Source organism: Phyllobates terribilis, unplaced genomic scaffold (genome assembly GCF_046119375.1).
Source record: "Phyllobates terribilis strain yellow unplaced genomic scaffold, ASM4611937v1 Scaffold_2__4_contigs__length_985480577, whole genome shotgun sequence".
NCBI classification, from domain to species: domain Eukaryota; kingdom Metazoa; phylum Chordata; class Amphibia; order Anura; family Dendrobatidae; genus Phyllobates; species Phyllobates terribilis.
The window spans coordinates 268,509,560-268,522,016 of NW_027362762.1; the positions used below are offsets into that span (position 1 = coordinate 268,509,560).

Sequence of the window (12,457 nt, forward strand, 5' to 3'; positions counted from 1 at the left end):
AACATATTAGAGGCTTATGTGCAGTCAGACAGTCAGACTTCATCTAGAGCCCAACGTAGAGAGGAGCTTGCAACCCAGAGCTGTTTGATATAGGCTTTCAATAATGCATCACTCCTCATTTTTAAGGGAGAAGAAGCATGTAGTGCTGGGGAAATGGTAGAGTCCTAGCAAAGTTCAGTGACAAATCTGCTGCTCTTCATGCACTTCACTGCAAACATGCGATAGGCTGCGTTTTATGTACTGTACTCTGCGTGCGTCTTGTTTAATCCATTTAATAGTACAGCTAAGTTTGTAATCTAGTAGTAATAGAGCAGATTTTGTGATTTGGTAGTAATCATTGTATGGTTTTCCTCATTGGTATTGTGCTGCAGAGAGTACAGGAGAGTTATCACAAGGGACAGAAAAGAAGTACACTGGCAAACTCAGCTTTCTATGTATTTGTATTTGTCTGTGTGATGTGGGTATGTATATATGTATATATTCATGTGTGTATATTAGCCCACACGTGGTGTGTATATCTAAATGTACGTGTAGTCATATATGTATACATACTATATATATATATATATATGTATACATATATATATATATTTGTGTGTGATGTGTGTATGTATAGATACATATATTAATTTATGTATTTGTGCATAAATATACATATATATGAGATGTGTATGTATATTTCTATTATATGTACATATTCATATATGCATGTGTGTATACATATCATATACGTGGTGCGTTTATATATAGATACATATATTGATTTATGTATGCATGTGTACATATTATATAGATATATAGTGTGTATGTATAAATACATATATTCATGTAGGAGTATATATATATAATACATATATATGTGGTTTGAGTATGCATGTAATATATATATATAATATATATACACGTGTATATTGATTATCTTGGTTAATAGGATAAAGAAAAGAAGACAATATGTACTACTATCCTGTAAGATCTTGATCCTAAGGAGCCATCCTGCAGGAATTGTGTTAGTTTTATTGTGGGCATTATTAACAACCCGGTCACCTCTCCATGATCTAGGCTGGTACCATTTAACACTATTAAGCAGGTGGAGAGCTCGCCCTGTGATGTGGGTATAATAGTGTTAATAAGGCGCTTTGATGGACTGTTGTTTTCAGAGAGAATGCCTTTAGGCAGATGGGATGAGACACATGAGTGCAAGTGAAATTGCCATAATCTCTCCAGAACAAGGAGACTGTTTTATATTCAATCTGGCATTAAATCTAATCCAGAAACGTACTGGAAGTAAATAGAATATTAGAATAAAATAGCGCCTTTCACAGGAGCCTTCCTCTTCTTTGGATGGAACTAGTTGTAATAAAGTGCTATAGATCATAAATATGCTTTGTAAATTGCAACGATCTGAGCAAAATCGTGCGAATAAAATAAACAGAGGAGATCGGTAAGAAGAAGAAGGTCAGAGTAAAGTGTGCAAGTTTCCTACCCAGTCTCCTGCAGTTGCCTATAATGCGGCTGTAATAAAGTCGCATAGGTGAAGAGAATTAACATAAATCATTATTAGTTATTAGGATTTGCTGTAAACGACTGTGTGGCCAGAAAGGGGGCGAGCAGCCACCAAGCCCATCTGCTAGTCGTGCTCTTGCCGCAATAGATTGCAGAGAAAATAAATGTCCTTACCCCATTACAATGTTCCTGTGTCTGTAGCCAAAAGCCAAACAAAAGCAATAAATACAGAGCTTTTCTCTCCACTATTCAGCTGTGACTGCTCTCATCAGCTCTTCCTCTACAAAAAGCTCTATAGCTGCCTGAAAATATTGCATTTTATATCACCAAAGGGCGATTAATATTGCATTAACTGTATTTAACATTTTCAAGAGCCAGTGATCTGCAATGAGCAAATATAGACTGTCACAAGAAGCGGCAGAGCTGCGGAGGCGCAGGAAACCTCGCACTTGTTTTCTGGATTATTATCTTGTCTTATTTTATATATATATATATATATATATATATATATATATATATATATATATATATATATATATTTATTTATATATATATTTATACACTTATGGTATATAGTGTGATGTGTTTGAAGTAAAGAAAGCCATGCTAATGGTCTGTTAAAGTATTCCGCCTGTGTCTGGAGACGTTCAAGTCTCTGCCTTCATTAAATGTTTATTGTCAACACTTCAATGAGAAGGAAAAGTCTCCTATAAGTGAATTTCCACTGTTGGAAGCTGTCAACATTTTGTTTTATTCTGATCAATGTGTACAAAAGTTTGTATACATTACTGTATGTTGTGGAGAAGAAAGGAAAATTCCACACTAAACTCCAAAAGTTAAGCCAGGGCTGTGCCCCTGTCATCTCGTCTGCACTTAGAAAGCAAATAATACATATTCATATGTGGTGAGGAAGATGAGGAAGATGTACATGGATATGTGTGACTGATGTACCTATGTATATGTGTGTGTAACTAATGTACCTATATATATATTATGTGACTGATGTACCTATGTATATGTGTGTTTGACTGATGTACCTATGTATATATTATGTGACTGATGTAGCTATGTATATGTGTGTGTGACTGATGTAGCTATGTATATATGTGTGTGACTGATGTACCTATGTATATATTATGTGACTGATGTACCTATGTATATGTGTGTGTGAGTGACTGATGTACCTATGTATATATTATGTGACTGATGTACCTATGTATATGTGTGTGAGTGACTGATGTAGCTATGTATATGTGTGTGTGACTGATGTACCTATGTATATATTATGTGACTGATGTACCTATGTATATGTGTGTGTGACTGATGTACCTATGTATATATTATGTGACTGATGTACCTATGTATATGTGTGTGTGAGTGACTGATGTACCTATGTATATATTATGTGACTGATGTACCTATGTATATGTGTGTGTGACTGATGTACCTATGTATATATTATGTGACTGATGTACCTATGTATGTGTGTATGTCTGATGTACCTATGTATATATTATGTGACTGATGTACCTATGTATATATTATGTGACTGATGTACCTATGTATACGTGTATGTCTGATGTACCTATGTATATATTATGTGACTGATGTACCTATGTATATGTGTGTGTGACTGATGTACCTATGTATATGTGTATGTCTGATGTACCTATGTATATATTATGTGACTGATGTACCTATGTATATATGTGTGTGACTGATGTACCTATGTATATGTGTATGTCTGATGTACCTATGTATATGTGTGTGTGACTGATGTACCTATGTATATATTATGTGACTGATGTACCTATGTATATGTGTGTATGTCTGATGTACCTATGTATATGTGTGTGTGACTGATGTACCTATGTATATATTATGTGACTGATGTACCTATGTATATGTGTATGTCTGATGTACCTATGTATATGTTTGTGTGGCTAATGTACCTATGTATACGTGTATGTCTGATGTACCTATGTATATATTATGTGACTGATGTACCTATGTATGTGTGTATGTCTGATGTACCTATGTATATGTGTGTGAGTGACTGATGTACCTATGTATATATTATGTGACTGATGTACCTATGTATATGTGTATGTCTGATGTACCTATGTATATGTGTGTGAGTGACTGATGTACCTATGTATATGTGTATGTCTGATGTACCTATGTATATGTGTGTGAGTGACTGATGTACCTATGTATATGTGTATGTCTGATGTACCTATGTATATGTGTGTGAGTGACTGATGTACCTATGTATATGTGTGTGTGACTGATGTACCTATGTATATGTTTGTGTGACTAATGTACCTATGTATACGTGTATGTCTGATGTACCTATGTATATGTTTGTGTGACTAATGTACCTATGTATACGTGTATGTATGATGTACCTATGTATATATGTGTGTGAGTGACTGATGTACCTATGTATATATGTGTGTGAGTGACTGATGTACCTATGTATATGTGACTAATGTATCTATGTATATGTGTGTGACTGATGTATCTATATATGTGTGTGACTGATGTACCTATGTATATGTGTGTGACTGATGTACCTATGTATATGTATGTGACTGATGTATCTATATGTGTGTGTGACTGATGTAGCTATGTATATGTGTGTGACTGATGTACCTATGTATATGTGTGTGACTGATGTATCTATATGTGTGTGTGACTGATGTACCTATATATATATGTGTGTGACTAGTGTACCTATGTATATATATATATATATGTGACTGATGTACCTATATATGTGACTAATGTATCTATGTATATATGTGTGTGACTGATGTACCTATGTATATGTGTGTAATTGATGTACCTATGTATATATTATGTGACTGATGTACCTATGTATATATGTGTGTGACTAGTGTACCTATGTATATATATATATATATGTGTGACTGATGTACCTATATATGTGACTAATGTATCTATGTATATATGTGTGTGACTGATGTGCCTATGTATATGTGTGTAATTGATGTACCTATGTATATGTTACTAATGTATCTATGTATATGTGTGTGACTGATGTACCTATGTATATGTGTGTAATTGATGTACCTATGTATATGTGACTAATGTACCTATGTATATATGTGTGTGACTGATGTACCTATATATATGTGTGTGTGACTGATGTACCTATGTATATGTGTGTGTGTGACTGATGTACCTATATATATGTGTGTAATTGATGTACCTATATGTGTGTGAAGTACCTATATACATGTGTGTGTGTGTGACAGATGTACCTATGTATATTTGTTTGACTGAAGTATGTATATGTGTGTGTGACTGATATGGTTATTTATATGTGCAATGTACTGGTGTTATTATATGCATGTGAATGTACATATACACGCAGGTGTGAATTTAATAATATGCATGTAATTATGTATGTTTGCGTTTATATTTATGATTTATTTATTTATTTTTTGAGACACCATATGTATATAAGTATACATGTCAATACGTAGAGATATGCCGATATTTATGACGATGTACTTACATATGTGTATGTACAATTAATTGTAAGAACAAATGAGTTTGTGTATATATATAAATGTGTATATATATTCTATATGGAAATATATATGCAAATGCATGTTCTCGTGTGTTTTATGTGTACATAGATATAAATTTATATAGATTAGTGTATACATATTTATAAAATGTGTGTTACTGAATAAATAAATATATTATATATAATTGCTATACTTTTGTTTTAACAATTAGATAAATAGATAGATAGATATTAGATAGATAGATAGATAGATAGATAGTGGAGTGCATAATTTGTGCCATTATGCCTGTATAGTAAATCAGGTAATAATTCTGCAATCCTATTTCATTATATTTATTTAAAACTTCTCACTTCAATAAACGTTATTCTTCAGAGTGTCTGATTAATTATTTTCTTTTCCATGCACTTTACATACATCCTCTGGTAGATTATATAGGAAATCCTAATACAACTAAAAATCCTGTATTCATTTAGTAAAAAATGTACTTTGGACCAGCAAAGGGTCTAATAGGAATGTATTTTGTGTATTACTCCTCCTACTCTTCTGTCTTCACAACAATTACTAAAGTTTTTAATTAGCTTCTTGTTATAATTCATTTTATTAATTTTTCAAATCTCAGCCCATGAATTATTAACAGCGACTCAGTAATTGTATTTACAACAATCCCTCTGTAGTGCACGTGATTAGACCGGTGGTCCACAATAGTCACAACTCAGTCTTTATTCATTTTTATGTTTTTTAATTGTAACCTACAGAAGTGTTGCACTTTGGATTTATATTATGCCTGGTTCATTTACCGCTTGATTATATAATTGTCACCAAATTACTTTAAATTACCTTAAAATAAACAAAGTGAAATCACTTTTGTACATATTTTTAGTGGAATGTGAGAGACATTTTTACAACTTCTGATAAGAAGAAAGAACAAGTGTAGCTGCAATAAACACATCAAGTGTTACTGGAGAATTGTGAAGTAAATGTGATAAAGCTGTATTGATAATTAATGTGTTTATATATATATATATATATATATATATATATATATATATATATATATACACATGTATATATATTTCATATATATATTAATATATATCAGATATAGTATATATGTATATATATAATATATATTAATTTATTATATATATACATGTATCTATATATATATAGACAATATGTGTATATGTATACATATATATATAAATATACATATATGTACGTTTGTATATATATATATATACAGTATATATATATATATATATATATATATATATATATATATATGTGTGTGTGTGTGTGATTCCACACATTCTGCTCTCCCTGTGTTATTCAGTCACCACTTCACTTGTTGAATGAGGACAGAAGTGGTCTTAATATCACAAGAGGGTAAAATCGATAGTATCATGGCAGATATTGTCCATTATTCATTCATGATGCTCTAATCTAAACTGAAGGATTCTGCTGTTAAATACATTGTAGACAATTCACTGCAGTCTGGATAATATAATATAAAAAGAAAAAGCAAATCTCTCAGCTCTTATTGTCATTGGTACATTAATAGAGTAATTGTCATTTTGGATAACTGCAGAGTGATACAGATAATGAACTGCCCAAGAATCAGATCAGTTTATAATAGTTATAAAAATACATTTCCATTTGGATTTTTAATCTTTCACAGTAACATAACTTGTCATATAGAACATTTGGAGACTGTCTTCCTTTTAGTATGCATTTACAATGTGTCATTTTTATTTTCGATTTGCTTTGTATAAATGACAGGTACAATTCTAACTTCTGATCTCTTTTGTTAAAATATGCCATAATTGTATATTTTCAGTACTAGAGGGATGGAAGATGAATTATTGATTATTAAAAGGATATTTTTTCCGAAACCAATTCATGGATAGATTTTTTTTTGTTACAAATATAGTAACCGATAGAAATAATTACCCCAAATGTTAGTAGAAAGTTCACTAACCTCTGTAAAATAAAACAAAATGGAAAATCTTATCGCAAAGTAGTGAAGAAATTGAATATACTACAAGAAATCAAAGAAATAGCACATCATCTATGGGTGCCAGATACTCCAAGGGTAACCGGCTAGTACTTTCTGCACAAATATCCAGAACAAAGATAAGCCAGCACATCCAGTTGGTGAAAAAGTGAATAGTATCTTTCATTCACCTATGCAGGCTAATTTTCTCATCTTTGTTCTGTCTTTCTATATATATATATATATATATATATATATATATATATATATATATATATTATATGAGATATACGAGTATACATGGTAAAAAGTCAATGGACCAGTATTAACCGGCAATAGAGAAGTCCTAACCGTCAATGGGCTAACACATATAGTATATATACACACGTCTATATATTTTTTTCTTGATTTAATTATCTATAAATTTATATATATAGCCCTTTGCCAGTTAATACTAGTCCATTGACTTTTTACCATGTATATTTGCCTTTTTCTGTAATAAGGAGGACAAGCTTCTCTTTGATCAGATGGAGCAGTAGGTGGCATCATATAACTCCTAATGAACCGCTACAAGAATCATGTTAGGTCAGCGTTTGATTCTGCTAAAATCGTCTTTAGTGCAAAGAAAATTCAACCAAACCATTTGACACTTAATGATATAAAAATGCTAATCTATCTCGGATAAAACAGAAATAAATTTCTGGTAAGAAGTAGTGTAATTATCCATAAAAATGTTCTATGTATATAGTGGTTTTATGTATACATAACATTCAGAGTAGTGTTTCTTTCATTGTTTGCATTTATTAAAGTATCTTGTCACCGTTGCACATCTTCATATTGCAGCTGGCGTACATAAATAAAAATCCAAAAATAAAAGACTTGAATTGGGGGAAGGTACAGATAAATAAGAAAGAAACATCTGTAGAAACAGGTACAGAAAATGATGAGGCGTCTGGAGAAAATACTCGTGGTCACATTGTCACCATCATGTAAAATATTTACAATATTTGTTCTGCATCACACAATAACTGGACATCAATGTTGTGGATAATTTTTTTGTTTTTACCTTTTTTTCGGGTGAAGACAGCCAAAAACAGTGAAATCACAGCACACACAAAGTCTACCAGATACTAGTCTATGTAGTGCCCATATGCATAGAAAGTTTGCTCTGCAAACAAGGAAATTAAAAAAGTTGTAAATGATCCCGACTCTTCATATAAAGTCAACTCTGGGTGAGAGCCTTGAGGGTGCTGCATGGTCTGCCAAGGTTTCTGAAGGGGTTTGCCTGAACTAAATCTCGGTGAATGGGAGATTTCACCCACTTCACTGTATGCTATACTCATTACTAACAAATGACACTGCCCTAGTGCAAAACTTTTAATTAGGCAGTATCACAACAAGTACAGACCTTGATGACAAGAAATGAAACTCTGAATGCTCTACAAATGTGAAGGACAGATAATACCATCATTATCATCATCATGATCATCAAACACTCAACATTCCTACCCTAGCAATGATCACAGTGAGTGGATTTAGAGTGCATCCAATTTATGACATGGGGCATTCTAATCAAAGCGTTAATTAATAGAAAGCAATCATTCTTGGTCTGTTCTCTGACCTGATGAGTTGGATACAGCCCTCACTGGGACCAGTAACAAGAAGAGACAAAATGGGGACAACAAAGGGACGGGAAGGGACAGAAATACGGAAAATTTCACATTATTTTCATCATCATAATGATCACCCTTAGGGCTTCTATGTGATGGGTTTGTACGAGTTGTCCTTATCCAGAACAAGTAACACTTCCCCTCGATTTTAGGATTCAAGTTGAAGAATAGATGTTTGCGGTCTCTCATCCCCTGTGCTGTTTTATTGTCCATTGGTCCCGACAATAAATATTCTCTTAAATTATTATTTATTTAGTGATCCATTTTTTTTAGAGATCATCTCAAGATTCGTAGTCCTGTTACCGGAGAGAAGCCATCCTCCCTCCAACAAACAAATAAATAAACTCAGAATAAATAAATAAATTAATACAATAAATAGAGTTAGTAGTTGGCAGAAAATTTCATTCTTTTCTGCTTTTGTCTCTGATTACAGAACCAGACCCGCACCACATTCTTTTTGAGGTCCAGTTTTTCGGCTATGGCCGCGATCTTCTCTGAGGAGGGTCTCGGCTGGACAGCGAAATATGCTTCCAGGGACCTCTTCTCTGGGGCAGCTATGGAAGTCCTCTTGCGTTTCTTTTCCCCCCCATTAAACAGTTCGGGCTTATTCATTTTTTCCCTCTGGGCCCCCTCGGCCTCCTCCAGCCAGGCTTGCAGGATAGGCTTCAGGGCGATCATGTTGTTGTGGGACAGGGTGAGGGACTCGAACCTGCAGATGGTGCTTTGGCTGAGGGAGCCCACCCCGGGGATCTTCAGGTTGGCCAAAGCAGAGCCCACATCTGCCTGCGTCACCCCCAGCTTGATTCTCCGCTGTTTAAAGCGCTCTGCAAAGGCTTCCAGCTCCCGGGGGTCAGTCTCTGAGTCACATATAGAGGCCAGTCCAACTGCTGCCCCCACTGCAGAGGCCACCTGCCCACCTGGTCCATGATGAGCACCGGCCACCAGCCCCTGGTGCTGCAGGGCTGAGGTCATGTTCATAGCCGCCTGGTGGGAAAGGTGGCTCAGGCCATGCATGTGGCTGTGTGGATGGCCTGAGGTGGAAAGCAAGCCCCCATTACCTCCGCCGCCACCGCCTCCCCCTCCAACACCTCCACCACCCCCGACCCCATCATGTCCACCAGAGGTCATTAGGGCTAGGGACGGCGACGTGACATGGTCCAGCAGGTCTCCGGGCTCCAGCGCCTGGTGGTGATGATGATGGTGGTGGTGATGGTGGTGGCCAAGTGGCACGGAAGAATTGGACTGGCATTGCACGCTGCTCATAGTATGGTAGGTGGCATCAGGCTTGAATGGGTGGCTCTTGCCCTGAGATACTGCCATATCCACGGCGGCCAACGCTTCGGCCCGGGCCAGGAGGGTCTCATCTAGGCTGGCGAAGATATTGTTCTGCAGCTGAGGACAGAAGGGATACAGATGCTGTAATATGTGGGAACACAAGAAGCCAAAAACTTCACACAAGAACTTAGACAATAAAGTCAACTCCAACCATGGTAGTAAGATGAGATCATTACTGAGGCCATTCACAAATGGGGGAGATCCAGAGGATGAAACTACAGTCTGTGCCCATCATCTCAAAGAACTAAGAAAAATCTGAAGGTTTTGGAAAATGCACTAGGCATAGCTTCTAGATGTAAAATATCACAGAATGCCCGCACATGGCACACATTAGAATAACTACACCGCATCTATGGAATATAATCCGTCTCCCTTATTATGGATGTAAGAATAAACATTTAGGCATAATTAATGGGCACATATATGTCATAGCACTGTACACATGTGTCATCCGTGCGGCACATCACAATGGGGAGAAATAGGATGGAATCCAGCACCAAGGACAGAGAACACAGAAGCCAATGCTAGGACCCCAAGAACACAGAAGCCAATGCTAGGACCCCAAGAACACAGAAGCCAATGCTAGGATCCCAAGAACACAGAAGCCAATGCTAGGACCCCAAGAACACAGAAGCCAATGCTAGGACCCCAAGAACACAGAAGCCAATGCTAGGACCCCAAGAACACAGAAGCCAATGCTAGGACCCCAAGAACAGGTGACTGGCACTTACCGGCGGAGTTTGCAAGCATGCCCTTCTTATTGCTTCGGAGCTGGAGTGCAGGGAGGTGTACTTGTGCTCAGGTAAGCTCGGGTGCATGGCAAAGTGAGCCTGCTTGCTGTTCATGGACATCATCTTGGAAGAATTGCATGGAATCCTGAAGTGCTCTTAAAGTGAGAAGAGAAAGTGGCCAGGTCCTTGTGGAGCTGCTGGAGCTGCAGGCAGATCTTGTGATGATGACCACCACCAGCAGCACACAGTAGTGAGTGTGCCTCCCTCCAGCCTCTGCTCTCACTTATCTGTCTGCTCTATTCTACTACTGGGATGAGCTGCTCCTTACACCTGAGCCCCCCATCTCGCAGCTCCAGCCGCTCTCTGCTATCGCGAGACTCCAGGCTGACACTCATCAGCTGTCTGTTGTGGGCTTGTTGCATTTAGTGCTCAGTGGGAAGTGAGGGCGGATCTGAAGGCTGGTGACCAGCAGACAGCAGAGCATGCAGGTGCAGCACCTACAAGGGGCCACCACTGGCCATGATCTGCCCTCCAGCATACCAGACTATATGCGCTCTGCCTGACTATTATATGCAATGGTCTATTAGTATAGACTGACGCAGTGTTCTGGAGGACTAAGCCCAGGACCAAGTCTGACTCCATCATCACTACTTTACATTTACTTTACCTGCTTCTTTTATAATTCTGAGAACCTTTCATTAACCTGAATTAATAATTCTCTCAGGACTCAAAATTGACACTGATTAACATTAATCAGAGTGTATATGTGTGCGGCTGGCTGTGAGTGTATATATAGATATATCTATCTATATATATATATATATATGTATATATATATATATATATAGATATAGATATATATCTATATCTATATATATATATATAAATATCTAAATATATATATATATATGTATATATCTCCATATATAGATATATATATAGACATATATAATATATATAGAATTATAATATATATATTTATATATTAACTTTAATCCTCTCAGCACTTGAAATTATATATATATATATATATATATATATATATATATGTGCGTGTGTGTGTGTACACACACAATCACACAAAAACATCATAAGACAATCACATTTTTTATACATATATATATATATAAATACAAACACAAGCACATCATACACACACACACACACATCATACAACGAGAAGCACATCATAAAAAAATCACATTTTTTTATACATATATATATATACACATATATATATTTATATAGACACACACATAAGCACATCATACACACAAATACACACATATATACACACACACACATCATACAACGACAGGCACATCATACATATATACATTCACATCATCTAATGATAAGCAAATATGGTACAGTTTACTCTGCAGAAATCAAAAACCAGTTCTGGAAGATTGCAGCAGCCTTTCGGCAGCAGATGAGTTAAATCTGGAGATGCTCAGAGGAAAGCAGCAGCACCGTGCAGCCCTGTCTCTGGCACATTCTAATACTCATTTCTATTAGTGTCCATTTACTTTGCACATCGATAAACATATCTGGAATGACAATCTCAATTAGCATTTTAATGAATTATGTCTAGAATGCACGACCCAGAAAAAGTGGCATATAAAAGTTGTGCACCGGAGCTGAGATGCAGAGCCCAGCTGTAGG

General features: G+C 36.0%; 1 protein-coding gene and 1 long non-coding RNA gene across 2 annotated transcripts in view; both read right to left on the bottom strand.

The window, feature by feature from the left end:
• LOC141251584 (uncharacterized) overlaps positions 1–1,797 on the bottom strand; it is an 8,794-nt gene extending 6,997 nt beyond the window's left edge. The window contains exon 1 of the long non-coding RNA XR_012313264.1: positions 1,678–1,797. This is a non-coding gene — a long non-coding RNA (uncharacterized lncRNA). The remainder of the gene's footprint in view (positions 1–1,677) is intronic.
• A 6,040-nt stretch (positions 1,798–7,837) lies between these two features.
• POU4F1 (POU class 4 homeobox 1) lies at positions 7,838–11,214 on the bottom strand. Its single transcript, XM_073670371.1, has 2 exons — positions 10,793–11,214; positions 7,838–10,118 (listed from the first exon to the last, which is right to left on the bottom strand). The coding sequence occupies exons 1-2, from the start codon at positions 10,913–10,915 to the stop codon at positions 9,108–9,110; spliced, it is 1,134 nt and encodes a 377-aa protein (XP_073526472.1). The 5' UTR covers positions 10,916–11,214; the 3' UTR covers positions 7,838–9,107.
• Between the last annotated feature and the right edge of the window lie 1,243 nt (positions 11,215–12,457).